This window comes from Parus major, chromosome 3 (genome assembly GCF_001522545.3).
Source record: "Parus major isolate Abel chromosome 3, Parus_major1.1, whole genome shotgun sequence".
NCBI lineage: Eukaryota > Metazoa > Chordata > Aves > Passeriformes > Paridae > Parus > Parus major.
Window position 1 is genome coordinate 67,109,969 of NC_031770.1, and position 26,718 is coordinate 67,136,686.

The 26,718-nt window shown below is 40.8% G+C and overlaps 1 protein-coding gene across 2 annotated transcripts in view; it reads left to right on the forward strand.

Annotated features, from left to right (window-relative positions):
• Positions 1–4,984: 4,984 nt before the first annotated feature.
• The window catches only part of LAMA4 (laminin subunit alpha 4), a 99,189-nt gene continuing 77,455 nt past the window's right edge, over positions 4,985–26,718 (forward strand). For both annotated transcript variants that reach the window (XM_015621773.3, XM_015621774.3), the window contains exon 1: positions 4,985–5,608. In XM_015621773.3, the coding sequence (XP_015477259.1) occupies positions 5,408–5,608 (201 nt within the window). In that variant the 5' untranslated portion in view covers positions 4,985–5,407. The remainder of the gene's footprint in view (positions 5,609–26,718) is intronic.

Consider the following 26,718-nt stretch of genomic DNA (forward strand, 5'->3'; position numbering starts at 1 on the left):
TCAGGATGTGCAAGCCAAAGTGTTAGAGCAAAACACTGGGTCACAAGAAACTGAATGATTGGAATATTACAATTGTTCTCTTGCCACTGCAAGATGGCATGAGAATTGCAACAGGAAATTAAAAGATTCAACTGTTTATCCCCAAAAGATAAAATGCACAGCTTCCATCCCTGCAAATACCACCTTCATCTCACCAGCCCCACCTCTTCTAGTTCAGTTTTTAACATCTGAAAGTCTTTGCTATTTATGCAACACTACAGGCTAACACCTCTTACTCACCTCTAAGCAATTTGGTAGAAAAGCTGTCTCAGAAGCATACTATTTATTAGAATATTAGAATCCACAAGGAATTAAGTAGATATTACCATTAATGGTAGCATAGCACATTTATAGTTCAGGCCATTCAACAGGAATAATGATATAGCAAGAGTACCAGGAGGTTCAGATAAGACTGTTAAAAATGACCAGAAGTACCAAAAGACTTTCGCATTGAATAACTGTGAAAATATTATTATTACTTATTGGTTTCCTCTGTGGAGAGGACACCGGATTGGGAAAACACTATCCTTAATCTGACTGATTTCTAGCAACCAGTGTAGGTTGGATTTTTCAAGTTATCCAGCATTAATTTGTGTCTCATTTCTAATCTTTCAAGGTCCATAGAGTTCTCAAGGACAAGGCTTTTAACAAGAGAGAGAGATTGCTCTTTCCCTGTTACACTCTGGAGGTGGAAACCTTCAGACATCTTTCCTGGTAAAGAAGGTTGCCTTTAATACTCTAGCAGTAAGGAATTTAGTACTACATTTCCATCAGATTTGCAAGATTTTGGCATTCTTAATTGAAGAGTTTTACAGTGAAAAAATTGGGCAGTGACAAGTGTCATGGCCCAGAAACACTATGAGGCTGGTTGTAAGCAACCTGGAATGAGCCAGATGCCAGTGTTGCTGGTAACTAATAACATGAGGGATGAGAGCTATTGGCTTTTAAGTCTCCTCATGTGGGAAAATAATTTGTTGATGCCCTTAAATAGTATGGCAAAAAACAAAGAGCATGATTATGTCTCCCTGCACCAGGTGTACAACTTGAAGTCTGACAGTATGACATCCTTGAACCCTACAGCATAAATTTTATCTTCTACCTGCAAGCCGAGACCTCTAGTATGACACAACCCAAAACACACTGAATAAGTTTTAAAAAGTGATGTTTTGTTTTCATAGCTACAATTCTATTAGCACCTCTCTCTGGCACAAATTGAGATGGACAAATTCTTGCTTGATGCCCCTCAGTTGCCACAGGTTTCTGATTGTAGATAATTAATTTGACGATACATAGATATGTTGCTAACGTCTTCTAACCTTTACAGAGGTACTTTGAATGCTGGTTCCAAAATATTTTGGATGCCAAACATCAGTCAACTGTCAACATTTTCATTGGACCACCATGCAACATCATCAGATGTTCAGATGGTAACATTTGGCACTAGAGCTCAACAGGCTGTTTGCAGATGTCCCACTGGGAAATGACAAACCACCAGTGGCCCACACACAAAAGCTTGAGATTGGTTAATTTGGAATATGTTATTTGTAATAAGCTTTCCGCTGGATTCTTCCCTTTGTCTTTCACCAGTCCCACTGTCTACCACAGTGAATCAAAACCAAATGTTAAAGATTGTGGAAAGAACTCACAAAAAAAGCAGAGGATGATACAGTGAAAACAGGGGGAGAAGCTCCTGTTTCTGCACCCTGCCATATTGGAGAAGTCCTGTTCCAAATCTCAGTCTGCTTACATAACACAGCTGCATCATCACTGCCAAAGATAAAGAAACTGGAAGTCTATCACAGCATAAATTTATATTTAAAGGTTTATATTTCATGAGTACTCTATGCATACTTATTAATGTTTTTCAATTTTTACACAAATCTGCACTTTATGAAAAGGAATAAAGTCTTTTAAAGTATTTGAAATTAAATCTGGAAAACTGCTTTTGTAAGCAGTTGGTTTTTAGCAAGTTATTCCACTATATAGTGATATTTAGGGAAATATATTTTCTGCTCAAAAGACTTTGGTCATATTTTTTCTTGTGTGGGGCTAATATATTTGGGGAGACAGATCTTCTGAGCTGTGTTCTATTTTTTTATATTTTTGTATTTCTTTAGAATAAATTATTCATGACTTAATAATTCTACCATTTGGAGTTATCTGTGTTTGCTTCGTTATATAGAATCATAACATGAAATTTTTCAGATTTTTAATGTCTGAGGCCAGTCTGGAATTTTACAAAGAGGCTAAGCCGACATGTTCCTCCTTTTAGGACTTTGATCCTGAGAATAATTACAATATTTCCTCTCTCAAACTGCTGTATATTAGCATGGTGAACTCTTTTAGAGGGATACAAATATATTTGTTCTGATTTTACATAAGGAAATATGATGGGTAGCAATGTTTTTTTCACGTGGTAACTTTCCCCCATTTCAAGAATAATATTTTCTGTTTTCTGTAAATGTTTTTGAGGCATTTTGTGTTATTAATAACTTAATAGGTAAGATACCTTCATCATACTCTGAAGTCCATTTGGTAACTTGCTACATATGTGCAAAAAATATCAGGCTTTTCTTGAAGAACTTGTAATCTTAGCATCCTTAATGACATTTCTAATGGTGTTTCTTGCTCTGGTGAAGCAGATGAACCCTTGAAGGAAGTCCCTCAATGGCGTGTGCAGGGTGCAGATGGTCAGTCGTCTACACTGAGCCCCCATGATGCTTCTTCTTCCTGACAGGTGAAGTACCTGTGCTTCCTCCAAGTAAACCCCCACAACAGTGCCATCCAACTAAATTCTCACTCATAAGCTCTTGATTCTTCCTTCCTCCACCCCTAGGCAGAGCTCCATCCATTCAATTTGCTCTGTCACATAAACAGCAACTCCTCCACCTCACCTTGCTGGCCTGCCTTCATCTGAAGTACAGGGACAGCCATGACAGCACTCCAGTCATGCGAGTTTTCCCACCATGTCTCCAGCTGCAATGAAGTCACGTCCCTGCAAATGCTCACAGATCCATAACTCCTCCTGTCTATACCCCATGCTGAGTGCCCTGGTGCACAGGCATTTCAGAGGGGTAATGGAGCATGCCAGTTTCCCAGGAGGGGTACAAGAGGTATACACACCCTTCAGGTGGTTGGTCTTCTGTTCTCAGCTTGAGAAGCTGCTAAGGAGCATTTGCTGCTGCTGCTGTGGCTGGCCTGCTTATTATCACCTGGATACCATGCTGTGAGCACTGCCACTTTGGACATCATCCCCCAGGTCTTTCAGTTTTAAAACCTGCCTTTCCAAGCTGGTCGGCCTCCTGCCAAATGCCTGGGAGCAGATGTAGAAGATTGGTTGGTGACTGCTTTTTCAAAAAACAAAAATTATCAAAAACATTTTCTCACACATGTTATGGTAATTTGCTGCACAATTTACTGGGTATTTAAGAATCTCTACTGCCACCATGGGAATTGTGATTCTATCACTTACTGTCAAGATGTTTTGTTCTCTTTCTTGGCCCCACTTTAATATTCTCTGTACACCTCAAGGCTGTCCCTGTAGCAGGAGGCCTAATGGGATGCTCATGGAGACCCTGCCTGGGGCCTCCCTGGTCTTCTACCTCCTGAGCCTTCAGACCTATTACAGGCCATTTCCAGGACTGCCATTACTAGAAAAAATTAGAAAAGTCCTGGCAGTTGTGACATCTCAACCTCAGGCTCAGGGATGACTGTATGCTTGCCACCATATCAGGTTCAGCCAACAGGGAGAAGCATCTATTCCTCCCAGGATAGAATAACCCTCAACTGCCATTTATATCTTTTTTTTTTTCCCCTTACTAACCTTGGTCCTGAACCTCATAGACTTGTGTCACACAGCATTTTCTTCTCTGCTGGTGGAATATTTTGTCCCACAAGCTTGAGTGACCTTGCCTGCTCAGCTACACCATTTCTGAATCAGGCAGAGTTTCTTCACAGTGAACTTCCTTATGTCCCTCTGTACAGCACTTATGTACCCAAAGCTGTCCCTACAGGTGTGTGGAAGTTAACAGATCCCCAGAACTCTTAATCTCACCCTCAAATGTCTACTGGCTGCTTCCTTGGTTCATAATACCTTCAACCAGAAAGGGTAAAGAGAGGGAAAAAGAAGGAATCCACTCCCAGAATGAAGCCTGGTAAGACAATTTCTGTGAAGATTTAAGAAGGAAGTCTGACAGGCCAGTGGAGCTACCAGTCCCAGCACACAGGACCATTGAGGGACAGGGTGCTGACCCCTTGGCTGGAGCACTGCACATTAGTATAATTATATCCTGACTTCATCCAAAAACCTAGCAAGGATTACTGTCTTGTCTTTTGGAGATCGTAGTCACAAAATGAAGTGAGCTATGGGCAACATATCCAGCTCGCTTTCATACACACACTGCAAGCCTTGTTACCAGGGCCTCACAAAGCATCTCTTGAAAAGGGAATACAAGATGCTCTTTGTAAATAGAAGTTCATGAGTCTGAGGAATGAAGTCATTTTCCAAAATCACAGTGAACGATATTTTCACGAGCCAAAGAGAAGCTGAGAGGTGGGCTTGAGGGAAAGGAACTGAATGAAGCATGTTAGAGAAACCACTTAGCCCTATTAGCCTATGGCACAGACAGGCTGTCTCCCTCCTCCTCCTCTTCCTCCTCCTCCCGCCCACAGTCTCCCCTCCCCCATGACATAAGGAATGGCTACTCTAGCGAGGGGGGGGGCTTTAATAAATTTGGCACCTTTCTGCCTTCCCCTGAATAAACTGGAGATGTTAAAAAATAAACAATCAGGAGAGTCAATGATTTGCTCGGAGCAGTCGGATGGAGTTGTGGGGGGTTGGCATGGAGAGGGAGGAAAGGGTGACCTCACTTTCTGAACAGTAAAGTTTGAGTGGGAGGGTCTCCACACGAAAGGTAGAAAAGGGAATGATGTGAACATGTGAAGGAAGCCAGAGCACTGAACGGAGCGTCAGTCTGTATCCTGACAGGGGGAGATAAGGTGGCTGGAGAGCTAGCGGTGCTTTCCTGGAATACAATCTCTGTTTGACACTCTCTGCCTAAGCACTGCCCATCTGTATGTTATTGTGCTGGAGCCTCTGGGGAAAAAGAGGAGCCACAGGCACGGAGAGAGAACGAGGGAGGCAGCAAAAGCGTTTTTCTTCCCTTCTTTTCCTTTTTTTTTTTTTTTTTTTTTCCCTCTTTTAAGTCGGGATCCGGTTAGACTGTCTTGAAGTGCCACATCTGGAAACTGAATGCTGAAGGAAAGTTAAAATAACTGAGGCACCACTAAGCCAAGGGGGGCTGATTGCAGAAGAGGGTAAACAATTACTGAGACGCTAGAAGACCACTGCTGGATGTAAGGGGAGGAAATGGCTTTGATCTCCGCCTGGCCCCTCGTTTCTCCTGTATTATTCTTTTTGAGATGCTTCTCCTCCAGCACAGCCTCGAGTGAGGGAAGCGTTTTTCAGTTTGACATTGAAGGTAGCTCAGCGGTCAGCACGCAAGAAGCCACTGTTATCAGAGGGCAGCAGCAGGCAGTAGCTCCTGGAAGTTGGGTGCCTTTTGCTGAGGTACAGTAATTCCCTTCTCTCTCCGGTGTCTGCAATTTTCTCTTTTCACCTGTCTGTGTCAAAGCTCCCATCTGGTTAATGTTAGCTTACTCATTCGAGCCTTAAAGTGATACAGGAGGATTTGGGGGTGGGGGGAGGTGGTCTGAGACGTTGCATTTTGGGACTGGAGAGGTACAGCACAGACTTCAAAATGTACACATGCCCTGCCTGCTGTGAGCAGACAGCTGCTGTACTTTGCAGTGAAGCTGGCTTAGCATGTCTCTGACTTTCCTGCCAACATAACTAAACAGGCCTGTCCAAACAGAGCTATTTTACAAGAGTTAATTGTCACAACACTTTTCTGCTTGCCTTGTAATTCCTGCAATTGTAATTTACTGAAATTTCCCGAAAGAGTCTGTCTTTTGATGGCAAATTCTGTCCTGTAGAAGTTTGTGCTTTTGCCTCTGAATGCCATCTGCCTCCAAAATCTGAAGTTTGTTTTCACAGTGAAAGCCAGGGATGACAAATCAAATGCATCTAGGAAACCGCCTGCAGAGAACACACCTGCAGAGATTTTAAGTTCCAAAAATTTTGTGCTTGGGATTAGTGACAAATGAAATTAGAGAGATCTGAGAAGCAATTTGAAAATGAAAAGTTTTTCTGCAACCCCTGTCATTTTGGGATTGATTTACTACTCTTCATTTTAGCGACACTGCATTGGGAATGGGCTACTCAAAAATATAGCTTGAGGAAATAATAAATTACCCCTGCATACACAGGGGGTGGGGTAAGGTTGGAAGTGGAACGGTGGACACAGCACAGTAATATCTCACGCATGGTAGATGCAAAGTAGGAGGCTAATTGAGTTCCATAAGGTCATGGGAAGGGAAAGAGTAGTTCTTCTAGCATAACATTCAAAAATGAGGTGAGATTAGCACAGCTGTGTCACTGTGACAGTATCAAGATCGCAATCTCCAATATCACATCGCTGATTTTCCACGTTTACTCCACTTGCCAGAATTAACAGCCATGGAAATAAGTGCATAAAGCCTGCAGACAGCCAGGGTTGCTGCAGGGCTAGGCAGAGCTCACTCCCCTGCTCCAAGCAGCTGGACAGCCTCAGGAAACGCCTGCCCACCCTGCCAGAGAGTCCACATGAAACATGACCTGTGTGAGAAAACTGAAGATTAAACCCCGCTTTGCTCAGCATAAGGACTCTCAAGAGCCATCCCAGTTTTTGGACAGGCTTCATGATGTGGGATGTACAGATTTTCTCCTCTGGCCTTGGATCAGCCCTGGGAAGCTGCATTGCCACCTGTTGCTTACAACACGGAAAGCCCCTGAATGAAATGCCTTACTTAAGAGCTGGATGGGTTTTGTAACAGGCATAATGAGCAGAAGTGATTATTAGTCTTTCTTGATATAATGTATTGTTTTCACAAAGACACAGTTCACATTTCTTGACATAAATATATTAGATTTTACTTTGGGAAAGTGCTGTGAGATACACTGGACACTGCAGGGGAATAACATTTTATGTTTCTTCAACCATTTAAATCCTTCCTAAATGTTTGCCAACATAATAGACTCAATAACTGGTGTTTCCTCTGGTAGTTTACTTCAGCCCATGCAGTGGCAGCACTTGGACACTGGATCCCGTGTTACAGCTGGATGACAGTGTCTGGTATCCTCATGCCAAGGCCCTTGGCTTCAGAATGCTATGGCTGCATGAGGAAGAAGCAGGGGCTTCAGGACCTCTTGCTAGCTGCATATTTCAGGCCTCACCTTCATGGCAATTTTCAAGGAGGCCCAATAGGATGCTTTTTTTGGGATAGGACACGTGGCTCTGTAAAAGTGAGAACCTGCTTACTCATTGATCCATGTGTGTGGTTGGTAATAGGAGTGGAGGAACAGGCTTTAAGCCTGGAGGTTGATGTAGGGGCCGGAGACTGACGATTTGGTAGTCTCTCATCCAAGGAAGGAGCATTACTTTTGGTCCCCAGAGAACTTCTCCCTCCCACAGCTCACCTCCCCTTCCTCAGCCTCAAGAACAGGGCTGTCCAAGCAGGTTTGAATTAGCCTCTTTTGAAGCACGAGTGCTTAACCCACAGCTCCCAGTGAACCGCAGAGTAAACTCCCTTACACAGCGCGGTTTGATTCCGCTCCTTCGTCTAAATATTGACTCAGGCCTACAGCTCTCCCAAGCAGACAGAGGCTGTTAGTCATGTCAAATAGTGCCAAATTATACAAAGGGGGCAGTTTCATATGGCAGAGTTACAAAGCCACAGATGGGCCTTCATTGTGGTCTGTGGTGAGTCAGCTGCAGGATGAAGTGGAATGCCCATGCCGGTGGGAGTTTCTGAGATGTAACTAGTGGGATGCTCTTAAATCCCAGTAAGGGTTTGATATAACAGAATAGAACAGGAGATCTCAATTAAGGTAAATACATATTAGCGAATATTTCACAGCTTTCCAATCCTCTTCCTTTACCATGTGAGGCAACCCTATAGTAACTGGGAAAAATGGGGAGAAGTGGTTTAAAAAATCAGAATTAAAGTTAATGTGGAGCTGTGGAGCTTTGCCTTCTTTTCTTTTTAGTTTTTTTGGTTTTAGTTTTTGTTGTGGGTTTTTTTGTGGGGGGATTTGGATAAAAACCTCTTAAGAGAACTACACTGTTAATGCTGTGCTGATATGCTGCATCCATGCACAGAGAGTACCATGGGTCTGATTAGGAATTCAGGCAATTCAACTACCCTGGTCCCCTCATTCTTAATCATTATGTGATCCAGAGCACCTAAATTAGGCACACAAATTTTTCCTAGATGTTTCAATCAGAATCATGGACTGTCTTCAGGTACAAATTCCCCATTCAGTAGTGAAAAGAGTAGATTTTTTAAGCCTCTGATTCCTAGTGGTGTTCCCTGGAAACACTCAAAAGAGTCTCTTCCTCATAAAGACCTTGTTGGATGCCTGCTTCAGGACAGCTTTATAAATCAGCCAAAGTAGATGTTTAAATTAACTGGACAAGATTCCACACAATGAAATATTGTGTTTCCTATATAAGGAGCATTGTTAGTGATCACCATGGAATAAGATATCTGCCTCTTGTTTCAAAAAAAAATTGCTTATAAATTTATTAAAATTATTCAGAAAAGTATCATGAGAAGGATTACAGTGTTAGGAATTTGAAGATAGCTGAGAGAGTCTGCAATACAATTTGCCAACTCAGAGGGAGGTTAAGAAAAAATTTGAACTTACTGTGTAAGTACATACACAGGCAAAAAAAAATTAACAATAGTCTTGTTAGGCTAATAAAATAAGGTCTTGGCATATGCAACAATTGAAAACTGAAGGTGACTATGTTGAAACAACAAGTTAGTAAAAAAATTTATTTTCAAAAGTGATTAAGCACTGGAGATTTTATTTGATTGTGTTGGTTTGTCCATGAAGAGGCAGATCAATATGAAAAGCATTCTTAAATACTCAGAGTACTTGTGTGCTATTTAGGAAAAGTAAGTTTCTTGGCTCACAAAGATAATAAGGGGAGGTGTGGAGATTTTACAGTGATGAACCCTGATGTCTATGGGGAGACAGAGTGAAAAAGAGTGAGTGCAGAGCATTGGATCCAGCTCATCAGTGCAACCCAACAGCAGCTGGTGGCATGAAGTCAGAGATTGCTTTTTCCAAACAAAGGAAGATTTATAATAGATGGAAGCAAAGGACTTAAAACAGGCAGATATCAAATGAAAACAGACAAGTAAGTGGCAAACATCAGAAATTTTTGTTTTAGTGTTCCACTCACAAGCTTGGACACAGCAGAAAGAAAGGGAATGGCAAGACACTTCCAGGTTTGGTGAGGCAAAGAGTTGAAACTCTGTTGAAACCAGAAGTAAGTTCTGAGAACAGTTATAGCCCACTGTCAAACACATGGCTCTAAACTAAGAGGCAGATCATACATTATCATTTAGGTCTGAAGGCCTGCGACTGTCAACATTTGTATTTGTAAATTCCACTGATACAATGGTTTTAATCATATAGGTGTGGATTTTGTTCCCCATTTCTTCCCCAAGGAAGTTCCTTACAGAGTCTAAGGTGAGAATAAAAAATGGTACATGACTTCAAATACTAGAGAGTATCACAAATGATTCTCTCTGATCCACACTTTGTTGTCACTCTTCTTAATGTAAAATGAATGTAAGGTGACACCCAGTAAAATATTAATTTCTAACATAAATGACTACAAGAGGCCAGAGACCAGTAGAGGAGATGAGTGTGGGAAGGATTAGGGGGAGAAAGGGAAGACAGACATTCTGTGGAGACATCAGCCAAGCAAAAAAAAAGATAATCTCAAATGTCCTCCATGGAAAGAAGTGAAGTAGTGGGAAAGGAAGTAAACTGAAACAGGAAGACAAAGGAGAGGAAAAAATTGAGCAAGAATGAGATAATCAAGAGTCTTAAGAGTAAAGGAAAAATACGGAGTTGGGACAGGGCAGGAAGCCAATTCCCAGAGTGAAGGAAGGCATGATATTGTTGGACAGATGGAAGAGGAAAACTGCTTCCAGCATCAGTGGTTTTGGCTCAGGAGAAAGGCAGAGAGGCAAAAGTCCTTTAAAGGAAGCAATTGTCATAGACAAGTCAACATTAGCCATTTATTGTAAGAGAAAGTTAGAGGTAGAACTTATCAGATGGGGCTTGTGTGTTAAAGTGACATGTTTGATGATCAGTTTTTCCCACCTGATTTTTACCAGCAGCTGCTGATAAAATGCAAGAAGCAGTATTTGAGATGCTTGCTTTCTGGTTCTCTAGAGTGATAAGCAATGTTTAGCATGGGACTTGTGACAAATCTCTCTAAAATGTCTCACATTAAATATATATATAATGACAGCAATCATAAGAGCCAGCCACTTGTTAACAAAGACTCAGACTATCACCAAATCATCTTTAGTTCTTTTCTCCAAAAAGGCTGGAACAGAAAATTTTGCAATGTTGAGAGAAACCACAATTTGATCCTTACTTGCAGCATTAATCTGTTCTAAACAAGCTAGCGCTACAAGAAGCAGCAGAAGACCTAATCCTGAGGTGTGAGCCAAAAAGGGTTTTAGCTTGACAGGAACCTTTATATTCTTTTAAGCTAATGTGAACTGTATCTACTTTTAAAAAGCAGATCTTTAAATTAATTCATTTCAGACCCTTGAGGTTATGTTAGGTTAACTCCTATAATGGGCAATTTGGATTTCTAGCTGCTGTTTTTTCCTGATACAACAAGGTTATGTTCTGAGAAACATCTATTAGTGGGGAGGAAGTTTTATTGCAGATGTTTGTGATTCCAACTTAAGTTTCTCATCTAAACTTTAATGAAAATCAGCTGCTTGGAGTAGCGCCACCAGTCCCCAAACCTTTTGAATCATAGGAAGCTGAAGCAAATGGAAGCACGGAACAGAGCAGATGCATAGTTGGAAATTTTCTCTATTTCAAAAAGGTGTATAAAACACCCAGTAGAAAACAAAATTTAAACTCCACTGCAGTATATTCCCACAAAGTTTTGGGCAAGTACCAGAAAAGTGCACCAAAACTTATTCTGGGTTGTGAAAACCAATAAAAAGCATTTTATGCCCACTCTTATTCACAACATGGGAAGCAAGGAAGGAATTAAAAGTCCAGTTTTTCCAGAGGGCATGAGAAGAAATAAAAGAATTGCTTTCTGAAGGAAAACTTGGCTTGATTTAAACTGATAAAAATTGGAGCTTCTAGTGTTCAAAAGCTGTGTAAAAGAGGTCTAGTTTCTGAGTAACATATAAGCAGCCTCTGATAATTTACAACTTTCTTCTGGACCTAGATTTCAAACACCAAAATATAGACCCTTCGGGTCTTATATTTTAATTGGTCCTCTTGAATGTTTGGATCTGATCCCAGTCCATTTTCACACACCACCATGAGCTGGGGATGTTTGGGTTATGCATCCTAATGTAAGATTCAACAATTGCTGAATAGCATTATACACAAAGCTGTAAGAGCTCCAAAGTTTTTGAAATCTAATTCTTTGCCATTAAAAACTCAAAAACATTTTCCTAACTGTCAGTCAGGATACAAAAAGTGTGTATTTGATAATGAAAACAGACTAACTGAAATACAGCAAATATGATCTGGTTTTGTTGTTCCTGTTTAGCTGTATTTTACAATTCTTTATATAGTTATTCTCTTGAAATAAATACTTCATAAATACTAGAACTCCTTTTTTTTTTTGCTCTTGTGACAAACCAGCAAGAAACAGTACTAAACTCACAGCATTCAAAAGTCAAAGAATGAGAGAGGGCTGTGAAAAATATTTTAGAAATTACTATTCTGACTTTACAAGACTGTAAGAACAACTAAAATGTTATGGTTTGGGTCATGACATATGGAAGCCAGAGAGTATGAGAGGAACTGTCACACTTTAATTCATTTGAAATTAGTTAATTTTTGGCACACATCATTAATTTGAAACATAATTTAATAATTACCAAAAAATACTCTACCTGGATGAACAACTTTTAATTTGTTCTGTAAAAATAGACTTTTTAACTATAACTGTAAGACTCAGAACAATTGCTTGACTCTGCCTACCCAACAAAATTAATAAAAATTAGCTCATTCAGTCTTTGACTATTTTTGCCAGTAGAAAAGTAGCTATATAGAACCAGCACCTAAGCCAGATACTTTCTGAGCTGTGTAGTGCCCTGTTACCACCCTACAATGCATCTTTTTACTCTTTTATGAAAGATCTTCTAAGTGGCAAGAGGTTAGCAGATTTTCTGCCAAGGATAAGGCAAGACCAATGTGGCCTAGGGTTTCCTACTGTGTTTTTCCACCGCTGAGCCTGGATGGGAGCCCATGGAGAGCCACAGAGACTACCATTAATGACTCCCTTACACTGTGCTCCCCACTCCTGGCTCCAGGAACCCTTCCTCAAAAGCATTTTGTGGAAGCAAACATTTGTCCAGATCCAGTATCCAAAAAAGGAAAATAAAGAATAAAAAGCTGGCAGGACAAAATATAACATAACCCTCCCTACCCTGGCTATTAGAGTCCTTCATGCTCCAGAAAGGCTAACACAGGGTTAACAGGCCCACTGAGGGCAGGCAAGGTCTCCAGAGCACCAGTACCTGGTGCAGATCCATTCAGGGGGAGGTGGACAGGTTTTGGAGATCTAGACAGGGTGTAAAGTCAGGGGGAATTTGCATATCCTGCTCAGCCTTTGCAAGTTTGTGGTTTTCTGTGGCTCTTTACTTCCAGTCAATGGCAGGGATAGTCTGCAGAGGTCTCTAAGGCACCAGCTAAATCAGGGTGTTTGCTGATGGAATTCTGTGGAGGATGAGAAAATAAATTATTTTTCTCTTGATACATCAATTCTTCCCTCTCCTTGATCCAACAGAAGATTTATTTCTTCATGATCAGACTATGCCTATGATGAAACAAGCCCAGAGCCACTGAGAGATGAAGGCAGGTTACCCCTTCTCCCCAGCTCTGGCTTTTCCTCTCTCCTTTCAGAGCACAGCCTCTGCCCAGCTTCATCCTGAGTGAAAGGCATGCAGTACAAAGTTAACCATGCTGTGCTGTCTTGCTCCCTTCCTGCATGTTTGTAAAGTGCTAGGAAGATCCCAGGGGAAAGCCCTGTTTCTGAGAACTGCCCAGAAACACGGGATCTTCCCATCAGCCATCCCAGCAGCTGTCTGTCTTGTCCATAACTGGGCTGCCCTTGGCAGGCAGAGATGAATGAAAGCTCCTCTTCATCTTTCAAGGTTTTCATATTGGTTTCTTTCTAAGAGGCTTTTAATTGATGTTATGGCTATTGGTCAAGCAGATCACTGTTTTACTCTGCTGTGATTCCAACAGTTCAAAGAGCTGCAAAATCAGTATCAGGAAATACTGGAAATCTGAAATGGGGGGAAATTGAAGATTAAAATTGAAGCTTGATATTTACCCTCTCAGTATTAACAGTGTACCACAAGCACTTTAGTACTTGCTTTCAAGCCCACTTTTCTTTTTCATCCCTTGAAAATTTTTGTCTCTATCTATAAATCTTTCAGGGAATACTGTGGTTTATCAACTGATTATGCCCCACTTATCTGAGCACCTCAGTGACTCAGAATGTACATTTCATGTAAGTGGAGACTGGGTGGAGGCTGGTTAAGGAGGAAACAATGTATCCCTTTTCCTGTAAATTGAATAACTTGGCATTTTTTGAAGAGGAAAATCAACCAGCTACCCTTTCAGCTGCAGATTTTCTATTTCCAGCAGTGAGCATCTGTAAAAGTAAGTTTTTCACTCAGTGGCAGCACTAATAAGTAAATTAGAGACTGGCATTAATCTCTGATTCTTAGCCAGCTTCCAGACAGCTAAAACACTTTAGCCCTCCCCCTTTTCAGAGAAGAATGCCTTTTAAGCAGAGGCTTTGTCTTTCCCACTGTATATGGAAAAAATGACTGTGCAGTCCTATGGAGAATGCCTAGCTGAGATATGTTTATGTTGGATCCAGCCCCATCTCTGTCGCTGAATGGCAGTTTGTTTTCCACTTGAACTGGGGAAGGGATAACAGTCTGGAAACTTTTTTCAACACAGGAAATTTTTTAAAAAATTGATACAATTACTTAGTCAAGGTAAAAGATAATGTTGTTGTTCTGCATAAAGCCATCTGGCTTGCAGCTATTTCTCATTTTTGTGTGTGTCTGTCATTGCTGCAGTGGAGGCACGCACAAGCCGACCCAAGGAATCAGGACACAGAGTGGCACTGGGCTGGGGAGAGGGTTCCTTGCCTCTTTCCTGCATGCCATGCTCTGCTTGCTGATGGAATTCTGTGGAGGATGAGAAAATTGGTTTGGAGGTTACCCATGTGCAACTAGCCATATTCACTGCCTCTCCAACTGCTAGCTCTACCATGCCATAGGGAGAAATACAAGTAACATTTTTTTCTGTCTTCCTGCCAGCTGGATTTTTTCTAGAGTTGTAGCAACTAGTTTCAGTCTTGGTAGTTTTAGTTTTAGCGATCTCTGATCTTGGCTTCTGAAACTTTAAGAAGAAGGTTTCCACCAGCTTCGTAACCTGTCTTTATTATCACCAAAAATAAACTTCTCTTTTGGAGGCTGATGAGTTGATAACTCATCAGGTAATACATAAATAATCCAAATTGTCATGGATAAGTCAGAAAGTGAAGTTTTCAAGTTAAAAAGTTATGAAGTTAGTGTCCTGTGTCTCTCAAGGCAATCACAATTTTTCCCGTAAATTCTGAGGAGACCTCAACCCCTCTGTATACATAAACGATGGAGAACTTCTAGTGTTCAGCTGCTGCTTAACACAACAACAGTTGGAAAACCAGACTAAATTCAATCATCAGATTTAGCAGCTGCAGACTGGCCAGACATGGTGTGCCTGGCTCCAGATCAGCCCTGTGTTCTCAGGTGGGACTCTCACTGGGGATGCAGACAAAAAGGAACAATATTGAGATCCATGCACATGAGATGACAGAAAGGACACTGGTAACAGAAAATAACGCTTCAATTGTTTTGTCTCTTATTAAGCAGTTAATTTACTGGAAAAGATTGTAGGGTCACAAAAAGTGTCACTGCTTTTTTTATCGTTGTCTTGGTGTTGGAAGCTTCGAATTACTCAGATTCACAAAAAAACACTGCTACATATTTAATGAGCATTTCATATCACTTATCCAGAGGACTCCATTATTACATTAATTTGCCCAGATCTATGGCAAATGCACTCACTGAGGTTTTTTAGACAAACCTATCTCATGTTAGAATTTCATTTAAAAAATAGAATATGCAAAAATATTGGAGGGCTCTACTGAATGACATTTTAAGCAGGAAAGAATTTGGTTTTACTTTTTCAATTTAATTAACAAAATAGGAACCTTATTAGTGTTCAATAATTACTTTAGTTTGCAGTCTCATTAAATGCAATTAGAACTGAGATACCTGTCAAGATAAGTGGATAAAAAATTACCAGAATTGTGCCCAAATCGCTTCACCAATTTATGCTTAATTTCTAATTTACAACATCAGTTGGAACACTGGAAATAATAAATATTTCACAGTTAACAATGTCAGAAATTTAAAAGAACAATGTAAGGATTTAACGTATCACACCAGGGTGCTTATTATAGAACTATCATGAACACTGATTTGGAGACAAAGCTAAATATCATGTTCCTCTCAGGAATGTTTACAGTTTTAAAAATAAATTTGAAATTGCAAATGTCTAATTTGCATGAGGTTTCTGCCTTTGAAATGGTAAACACTATAGAGTGGCTTTTTGCATGCAGACAGTTCCCTAACAGCTGTAGTGTCCTATTAAATGGGATAATTAACTCTAGCTATGATGTCACACACTGAATTCATTTCTTCAGTAATAATAGTCAGAATGTGACCTTTCTTGCTCAGAAGAATTTGATACTGTAGACCAAAGGTAATGAAGGCTTATAGAAATTATAAATAGGGCTTGGAGGCCTAGGGGAAGCTGCTGAACAAGCTTGTTTGTTTTTAATTCTCTAGTTTGTAAGGCTTCAAAGCCCAGATAAATTTAGCAAAAATCAATGGAGTATAAATAAAATTGCAGAGCAGATGTCCACTTTTGCCTGCACGTTTTGGAGTACCTCGTGGTGGAGAGCAGAACTTCTGTCAGTCTCTCTCTACGATTACTTTGATGGTAGAGCATGTCTGGCCAACAGGTCAGTTATTAACTTCTGAGGGCCTCATTCTCCAGAGGAAGACAAAGATCCTTCTGAAATGTCACTCCATAGGGATTTATATGTTCAAGTACAAAGACAATTTTGAATTTATTACTCACGGTCTAGGAATTTAAAATCCATTTGTTTCTTCAAATGGTATCTTAGAGTGAAGTATGACAGCTCTGTGAAAGGCCACCACCAAGGCATTTCATTTTTAAAATTAGTTAGTTTACCTCAGTGGTTTGAAGAATTCACAGAAATCTCCTCCTTAGCCAAGACTTGGTGTAGGAAGATGCATGTAGTAAATTAATAGAAAATAACAGGACAGATAAAGGGGAAGTTACCAGCAGAATTAAAGTTCTTTGTAACTTGAGTAAGAGCTCCTGCTCTTAATTTGTTTTTTTCAGGAAGAGAAAAATGCTTTCATCATTGTATCTAACAAAAACAAATGCCACAGATGATAGTTTAAAAAACCAACTTCTATATCAAATTGATTTTTCCACATTCATATTTCCTTCCTTGTATGAAGAAGACAGATTTTCCTTAAGTATCTTCAAAGTTCCTTTACAAAGTTACTTTGAAGCTTTCATGGGAAATTTTATCACTGAACTGTAATTCTTTCACTCTATACTCTTTGACTAATCCTTTTCATGTATCTGGTATGCTTTGGCAGTAAATCATTGTAGGTCATTCATAAAAGTCACCCTCAAATACAAGAGTGAGGTCTAAGCCTAAAAAAATGGTGGGAAAAATGGAGAAGGCAGCACAATGCCAAGCAGTGCTGTGAACATACCAAAATGTCTTCAAAGTATGGCTGTTTAGCTGAAAACCAAGAACATTTTTTCAGCAGTGCATTAAGAAAAGTCCAGAAACAGCTTCATATTCACTGCAGGCATCAGGAACAAGCAAAACACAACTACCAGAAATGCCTGCCCATGTGGAGATGTTCAGGGTTCCTGGTGGTACTGACTAGTCTCTTAAATGACATGAAGTTGTTGAGGAATGTCTCTGCTGGGTACATTCGATAAACTGGGATTACATTGTGCACTCTGCCATGGATTATATTGGTTACATCTGGATACAGACACAGATAATTGGCTCTGGGCAGCCCTGCTTGGACCAGTCCACCTCCAGAGGTCTCTTCCAGCCTCAGCTGCTCTGTGATTCTGCATGGCTGTGGTCATTATTCCATTTTACTGATTGAGGAACTGAATGAAAGAGTAAAGTTCATCACCACACAAGACATGAGCAGAATGTATTTTCATCCTTGTTTACATAATTAGAGAGAGAGCAGCTCGTGCACGGAGACAAGGTGATGAGTTTCTCTGATGTTTGACAAGAAGGAGCATTTTTTGTTATGTTAATTTCAAACATTATAATGAAACTATAGTTGTGGAGGTGTTTGTAGGTTAGAGGTGAAGCATATGTAATAAAGTGGGTGAGTGGCTGGGACCAGGTGCAGGGACAGGCAGGGATAGCAAAGATAGGAGAACAGGAGTAGGAGGCCAAATGGAAAGCAGAAGCATGAGTAGAGAACAAGACAACAACAGAACGTCTGTGGGAGCCAGTGGGGGCAGGTGGAGATCCAAACCCCTCAGTGTGGTGTTCAGTTGCTCCATTAATAGATACAGCTCAGGAGAAGCAATGAGGCCTCCCCCACGAAGGGCCAATGAACAATCATGTAATCCAGTTGGCATTCACTGTAAGACTGTTTAAATTGCATTCAAGCCTTGTTGCCAACTAGAGAGACACATAATATAGACAAGACTAAAAGGTAACCTATAAATAAGAGCTAGGGTGGGCTATAAATACAAACTGAGAAGCCATGGATTTGATCAATGCCTCATGACATACAAACAGACTTATTGGAACATCCTCTCTGCAGAAAACCCCTCAATGCTACAAGTACTCACTCTGCTTTTGAAGAAATTGTGACTGCACAAATCTCTATCCATTAGAGTATTCTTTCTCCTTCAGCAAACTCAAATCCATACAAATTTTGGGAACTCAAGGTCTAGAAGAAGTTAATAAATAAATTATTCTCAACTACATAGTTACTATTGTAAAAATGTGGCAGCAGTTTGTATGACAGAATATCAGAGCTGTCATCAAGTACTTGTGTATAAAGAGGCCAGGGACACAATCTAGAAATATTTTCTCCCTTGTGTCTCAAAAAAAACAGGAGAAAACAAAGCAAAGAAAATTTAATTGCAGAATTTCTATCCCAAGTCAGGATCCATCAGATCACAGATCACAGACTCACGACATGTTAAGAATCAGAAGGGACATTAAAGACCATGTAATTCCAATCCCCCCTGCCATGATTGGCATTGTTGGAGAAGCAATAAAAATCCAAGTGTTTCAGTACACCCATCTGTTATCTCAACCATTTCAGCTGTTGAGAAGCAAAGACCACCAATTCAAGCTTCTTTCTTACAAGGTGTTATGTGAAAAAATGCAGAGCTTTGCTTTTCCTTTTTGATTTTGCTCTGCTAATGATCTTGTGAATAGTCTGGTGTTCACGTGTCAGATGAGAACAAAAACAGTGAAGAAGAGTATCAATGCTAAAAAATATTCAAAATAGAAAATAATATTATGAGTAGTGTTTTCATGCAATTATCTCTGGTGGGCCTATTCTTTTGGAAAATAGGAATCAAGGACCATGCAGAGGTATCTGGAAGCATCTGGTGCTGGGTGATTTGATATCTCCTAGATAAGAAATGTGGTGAGTCAGTCTTTCATGGTTAGCTAGGCCAAATTAGAAAGATGGATTACCTGCTGATGCATACTGATATCATACATGTACCTGTAAAATATGAACTTTTCTCCTGGGCACACATATAAACATCATAGTTCTAACTTTAAATGCATCTCAATTTTTTCTTAGCAGTGTTTCTCAGCTATAGTGAATATTTTGTCCCAGAGCATGTTCAGCAAGAACTGGTGAGTTGGCATCACTGAGACCCACATCCAAAAATGTGGACAAGTCTAGGTATGAAGAGCACCAGAATGCATTAATTAATAAACACCTTATCAGTCTGGTAAACTCAATCCCTGATGGGCTCAGAGCAGCTGTCTACACATTCAGAAATGGGAGAAATACATGCAGGTTTTCCTGTCTGCTGACCCTATGCAGCAAGTGCAGTTCATTTGTTTTCTAGTGAACATGCAAGTCTATCCAATCCTCTGGGACCAGGGCAAAAACCAGCATGTCTCAGTCAGCAGCTGGGCCCTGGAGAGCAAATATAGGTATACATCCTTTTCCCCCACTTAACTGTCCATCCTCTTGTACCCATACACTTCTGAAACTCCATGCAGTGAAAAGATACTCCTAAAAACTACACATATTGAATTCTCAACCTGAAATTTAACCTCCAGGAGTTAAGCACCTTCCCTGTGATCAATAAAATGCATGTTGGCTGTGTAAGATGGCAAAGACCCCAGGGCTCCTGAGTGTGCTGCACACCAGAAGAGGGGCTGGCATTGAGCTGGAGTTGCACACAGTGCTTTCTGTCCATCTGCTGGATTTTGTATTTTGGCAACAAATGGAGAGAGGTTTCTCCTGCAGGTCACCAAAGGCAGGAGGGTTGGGAGAGTGGGATGCAGCTTTATCACAGCTCTTTTTGTTTGCAAAAAGTTTCCCAGCAGGCTGAAGAACTGTCTTTGTGTCTATGCTTATGAATAACACATCTTTGACCTGAGAAATTTGAAACATCTATTAGTTTGCTCCCAGGGAGCAAGAACTGGTCAAATGGCCATCAGTCTACAACTGGAAGACTGGATTTTAAAAATCCATGTTTAAATGCACTGGAAGTCAATGATGCCACAAGCTAAAAAGCAGATGTAAAAATCACATTTCTGTCTTCAGGACCTTTTCATTAATGAAATACCAGAAGTATATTTGTATATCTGTCCAAGGTAAAGACGACAGTTTTGTAGTTAATGATTTCCAAGCAGGATAAGCCACAGATTTTGTGTCTGCCTGGAGTGGTTTTAAGACAGGATGTCCATGGATTGAAACACTTTGTTTATTTACATCCCAATTTGGCGAAGCAGTATTTTTAGTGTGCTTTTTGGAAGGAGCCAGAAGGCGTCCTTATAATGGGGTCATTCTTCTCTAGGCTAGATCTTTCCTGCACATAGGGAGAGAATTGGTTAGGCAAGTCAGACATCAAGATTTCCTTTATGTCCATCCACTTTCTCTACCTGAACATATGGACTTGTGGAACAGACTGTAGGGAAACTTTCCACTTCTCCAAGAATACAGGGCCCAGCAGTTAGGCCAGATCTGGGGTATTGCTGTTGCAGCCTGGACTCTTCTACAAGGCACAGCACATCTGTCGTGTGCAAAAGGTCTCATCTCATGCACTTTGTGTGCAGAGCTGGCACCTACACACGAGCTACCCCTCCACGCCCCTCTACGCAGTCCAGAGAGAGCAGCAGGCACAGCTGAGCTAATTTAGATGCATTTCTGTGTGCAAGAAATCAAACCATACAGCGGGTGTCCAGCTGGCTCCTGGCCACATGGCATCCCATGTGGAAGTCCCCATGCGGATGAGTCCCAGCTTGCTGCGGTTTGGTTTTCCTACACAGGCAGGCGGCTGCCGAGGCCAGCTTGCCCTCACACCAGCGTGGCCACAGCTGTGCTCACTCACAGCTGCACCTGGGGCACAGAGCTCCTCTGGGCTCCGGCCTGGGACTGCCTTCAGGGCTCACACAGACCTGCTGGGTGAGACCTGCTGAATGCTGAACTTTGGCAAGATTTCAGTGAGATCTTGGCTGGGGATTGAATGTGAAGTCCCTATTATAGGTGATCAAAACCAGCAATCTCTTTGGAAAAGAGTCCAGAGAAACTGAAATAACTTCAAATGGACAGGAGAGGACTGTTTTCTCAAGCTTTTTTCCCTAATGTTCTTATTTCTAATAAAAAATTACGTAAATGAAAGTACTGGGAGATATTCAAGCAGGAAAACATTTTTATTTTTAGGAAGGGCAATAGGCTATTTATCTCAAGTCGGCCTAAGCAAATAATCTTCAAAAAGGCCTTAGAACTGCAGCTGCCAATTTCAAATACTGTTTATAAAGACAAATATTGAAAAGCAAGCACACTTGGTTTGGACTTGAAAATGTCCTCAAGAAACAGAAGGCTGATGTTTCCATGGTAATGCCATGCACTTCCAGCAGACTGGTCTCTACTTTAGAGACAAAGACTTTAAAATTGATGGAGGTGGTTTAGAGTATTCACTCATCTCTGTATGGTAAAAGATGTAGAGCTTCAGAGAGTTGATATAACTTTGAGTCCCTGTTAGTCTAAACTGCTCCTTCCAGATGGATAAACATTACACATTGATGTGAAGCTGTCAAGCAGGGACATTGCTCCACTCAATTTGTCTGATTGTTTTCATCAATGTATTGAATGTGGACTTAAATTATTCATGTGTCCCACTTTTACAGTTATCTGTGGCTGATATGATGCCTGTTATATCAGAGGAACAACATTTTTCTATTTTCTTTTCCCTGTGTTCTGCAGCAAAGCTTCATAACACTCAAGTAGAGTTTGTTTTCTTTTCTTCTTCTCTTTCTTTCCTTCCATAAGAGACAATGGAGACTTCTTAGGGTCCTACTGTTCCAAAATTGTTAATCAATCTATGTTAAGTGATAAATATTATTATGCAAATAATTCACAATATGTGTCACAGCTCTCTATAAATGTTTTGATTGAAAGATAGACTCTTAGGTCAGATTTTACTCTCCTCAAACTATTACTTCCTTAGGTTTATGTATTTTGACAATATTTTTACCACCTTTACAGAAAAGATCAGAGTGCAGAAAAATAAAAACTGTAATGCAAAAATATATTTTCAGAATTAAACTGTACAGAAAATTAAATTGCATCAGGATAAAGCAGGTGAACAAACTGTCAGCTTAACCAGAGATAGCTATGTATATACTTGGCCAAAACCAGATGATGGGTAATGAGAATTAAATATATTCTCTTCCACTGAAGGCTAAAAGAACATGATCAGGAACAGTTTATAAGAATTGAATAGCATATCATAAATGATGCTAGAGTCATTTATCTAACCACTTGGCCTATCTGTCATAAGAAATAATGCGTGGAGGCTGCCAGATACTAAGGAAATGTGCATTTTTTCCTCTTGCCATCAAAAATCATTCTACTCAAAATACAGTGTTTGAAATACAGGATAGAATTTCTTAGTATTTTTGCAGATAGATCTGGGCTATTATGTTAATTAAGTTAATTCTAATTTCATCACGAGCCCATGAGTTCATCAGGCTCAGCTGTGCCCTGGTCGTGTTCACTTTTACTATCCTGAACAGGCCTTTCTCTCTAGTAGTGAGAATCTACTAAGTAATACCATAAAGTTTGACATTTCCCTCATGCCTGAACATCTCATTCCTGAGGGTCCTGCTCAGACCTGGAGGGAAACACACCTTTGGACTCTCTAGCAGCAAAGACTAACACTGCTGGGAGCTGCAAACAAGTCTCTATTGGCACTAAACTTAGCAGTGACTTGGCAGCCCATGTGCCATGACAACTACTTTGAGTGCTGATCCTCAGATTCTGTTCCCCACGTGCACCAGCTCTTTCCTCTTTTACAATGGTCCTGGAGGACAGCACCATCTTTTTCTTCTGGGTTTGTTTTGGACCAGATGTGATGGGATTCCTGGTCCAAGACTGAAAATAGTATAATGGATGTAACAAAGGAAAGCAGACACTGAATACACATGTTTTTGTGTACCTCAGCACGTGGGAGGAAACACTGGAAATAACAAACACTGGTGTGGATCCAAGGGAGCCTTTTGTCATGGAAAGGAGCTTTTGTGTGTTTATATATTCACAAGTTCCAGTACTAACTAAAGATACATGCCATGTTTTCTTACCATTAGATGAGAGAGTCAATGGCTACATCTGAAGTACCGAATAAAGCAGTGTTGGGACCTCCTAGTCAGGCAGGAGCACATGCATACAGCCTGTATGCATGTGCTGAAACACCCCCCATGTTTGCCCAGAGAAGGGTAGTCCTATAAAAACTGCCTCTTGGGAGCACATTCTAGCAGATGACATGCCCTGAGCTGGGCCTGGTCATTTGGAGGAAAATCACACTCTGTCAAGGAGCAAGATCAAGGCAACCACACCTTGCCTTTCTTCAGCTGGCCAACATAGATGTGACCACAGAGAGCGCTCTGTGTGCTACCAGAGCTCTTCTTCTGGGGAAAGCAAACCAGAAGAGGCAGGTTGACAGCAAACACTCCCCCTGGCACAGCTGCACCACTCCTGTCAGCTGGCAGCAGGGAAGGAATGGGGGACCTGGCTCTGCCTTCAGTTTGCAGGAGCAGCTACAATGAAATTGGTGGAACTGCTTGACTATAATATGGGAGTAAATTCATAATGTGTATATGAATTGTCTTCCATCTTCAGTCTCATCTTGCACCCAGACCAGAAGAAAGGTCTGCAGAAGCAGAAAATTACTACAGGCTTCCCAGCACTTTCAGCATGCAGCTGGTTCTTGTTTTTAAGTAATGTAATCATTAAATCCAGATGCCGGGTGGGAGGAGGGGAATAAATGCCCCACGGGTGCAGAGATTTTCAGATCAGTAAGGCCAACATTTGATTGGACTTTTCAACTTGAACTGGAACAAACTTTGTCCCTCAGGGAAAAAAAACATCATCTAATAATTGTGAAAACGTAATTGCTAATGCAGACCTAACATTTTGGCCTTCTAATTGTCTTCACCATTCAGAAACAGACAGTGGATGGAAATGTTCCTCACTCAATTGCCTTCATAACGATTTTGCAGGGAGGGTATTTCCATTTTGTTCCAGTCCTGTTTCTGCTTTGTGTGCAATAATTTTGTGCTCCCAGAACATTCAGCGATTTAAATCTCTCAATTAGCTCAACAATCTGACACTTCTTTTTATAAATATTATGTTGGCTCAAGCTCTGGAACAACCAACCAATCACTCCATTATCACTAGTAGGGCAAGGAGCGACAAAAAATATATCAGAATAATTGAGAATGCCTGAGAAAACTTCAGAGCCCAAAGGAAACAATCTGGATCCCATTTTCCCTTCATTCCCTTGTCCCTCATAACATTGATTATCAATACTTCATTTCTGGTTTACATTGATGCAACCCATGGTTTACAGTACTGTTTTAAAATAGTGAGCATCAGCACCTTCCAAGATTTTTGTGATTAATTGAGTAACATGGGGGAAAAGGCTATGAAAAAAATACCCATGTGACTTCCCCATATCTCATTTTGAGGAGGGGCTCTGACAATGAAAATAGAGGGACCAGACTTGAGGCAGATGTCTTGAGGAACTGAGAAGTGTGTCTGCTAATAATAGGAGGTAAATTGGTTCCCAGGGGACCTTGGCAAAGTCTGTGCAGCCCTTGCCCTTACACTCAAACCAACGATATAGCACTGACCTGCACTAACTTTTTACTTCTGGGTGTGTGGACTAGATGGAAGGTCACTCATGGCTGCAGTGCAGACACACCATCAGTTGAAGTATGAATGAGATTATTATCATGGCTGACTAAAGGATTTTCGTAGACATTTATGTCTACAAGCATTCCTACATTTCCATTGTCCATATTCACTATCATAAGTAAAAAATTACTCTGCTTAGACCTGCAAACCAAGAAAGCTTTTGGTCAGACACTAGAGGAACACAGCTAGGACCACCCACCAGCTCAGAGGCATCAGAGAATATAACAAGCTTTAGATCTGTATGGGTGGAAATAAATATTGCAAAGGCAGACATTGGGACAAGAACCTGTTTTCAATTTAGAAAATAACTGTCTCCTTTCTACAGTGTGTGGTGTAATCATTCAGCTGCAATCCTTAGTCTGGCGGGAGCCAGTCCTACCACTGTGTAAAGACTAAACAACTGAAAGAAACAAGCAGTACAAATAGACAGTATTTCTGCTGTCCCAAAGAGCCTGTGGTCTGAAGGCTTTGCCTCCAAAGAGCTATTATCAAAGAAAACGTTTCCAAAAAAAAACAGATAAAATTCTGTGTGCAAGAATGGTAAAGGAAGCTAAGCTTTCCATGTATGTTCATCTCAACTTCTCAGAGCTGTTTGGGATAAGACTGGAGTAATGATTCATTTCTACACCTCATTTTTAAAGCATGTTGTTAGCCATCTCCTAAGATACATTGTTTTTAAGTGAGCAGCTCGTCTGGCTGGATGGAAGGACCTGCCCACACTTGGGAATGGAAGTTAACTCGCAGATGATGCTCGGGGTCGCTGGCTCTCGCTACCCAGCACTCCACAGCTGTAACTACAGCCCGATGCAGATGTGCGAGTGCAGGTCCTGGGAGTGACTTGTCCATGGCACAGTGCCAGGGCTGGCTAGCCCCAGCCACCAGGGTGGCTCTGCATGTGGTGCTGCATACCTGCTGTTCTGCCATAACTTACACTGGGCATGAGAAGCTATGGGTGCTAAGCTGTTTTTCTGAGCAGTGTGGAAAGACACCTCATCCTTGATTTCAGGGCAGCCCAGGAAAATAAGGAATATGAAGGTACAAAGGAGAGCTAATCCTAATTTGATCAGTGCAATACCATAAGAAGCCTGTTAGCTTATACAAATGCAAGAAGACACACACCTTTCTGAGTTACTTTACACTTCCTGCTTTTTTAAAGGGTAGGTGACCTCAAGAGCCACAGTATACAAAAAGTTCTGTAGAGAGAGCCACAGGAAATATTCCAGGAAAATCTGGCATACCTTAAGCTCTGACAGCCATCTCAGGGATACTGTTGATATGTGACAGTAGAAACACCACTGTTGGCAAATCACTAGTGTGGAAAATAATTTTTGGAGTGCTAAATGACATGCCAGTGTCTTCATATCCGCTCTGCAAAACTTAGACAAGAATGAGATATTTAAGATCCAAAAATTCATGGATCTAGCATAATAAATGTGACTCAGGGAGACTGGCCAGGGTGAGCAGGGTGATACAAGATACCTGAGTTAACAGAGGTTGCTCCTGAGGTCAGCCTGTGTGTGTCTCACCAGCTTTGCATAATGAGGGAAAAGTTCCTCAGTGAGGAACAAGAATTTATACATAACACAACAAGAACTCTCCCCTTGTGGTTTTGATTCCTTATATTATTGATTTAATTATCATTCAAAAGAAGGTGATCCAGATATTTATCATTTCTCTTTCATTTTGGTAAGTTTTGGTAAGTTATCAAAATTCCTAAATTATATACCACATGCAAAGCCACACATTTATTCAAAAGGTCATTGATCTTTGTAGGTATGTTTCTGTTTCCCATAGGTTATTCATCCAAATCTCATCAAAGCTTTGATGTAAAGTAAATTTTCTAAAGCTTTTTTCTTTTCTCCTCTCCTCTCCTCTCCTCTCCTCTCCTCTCCTCTC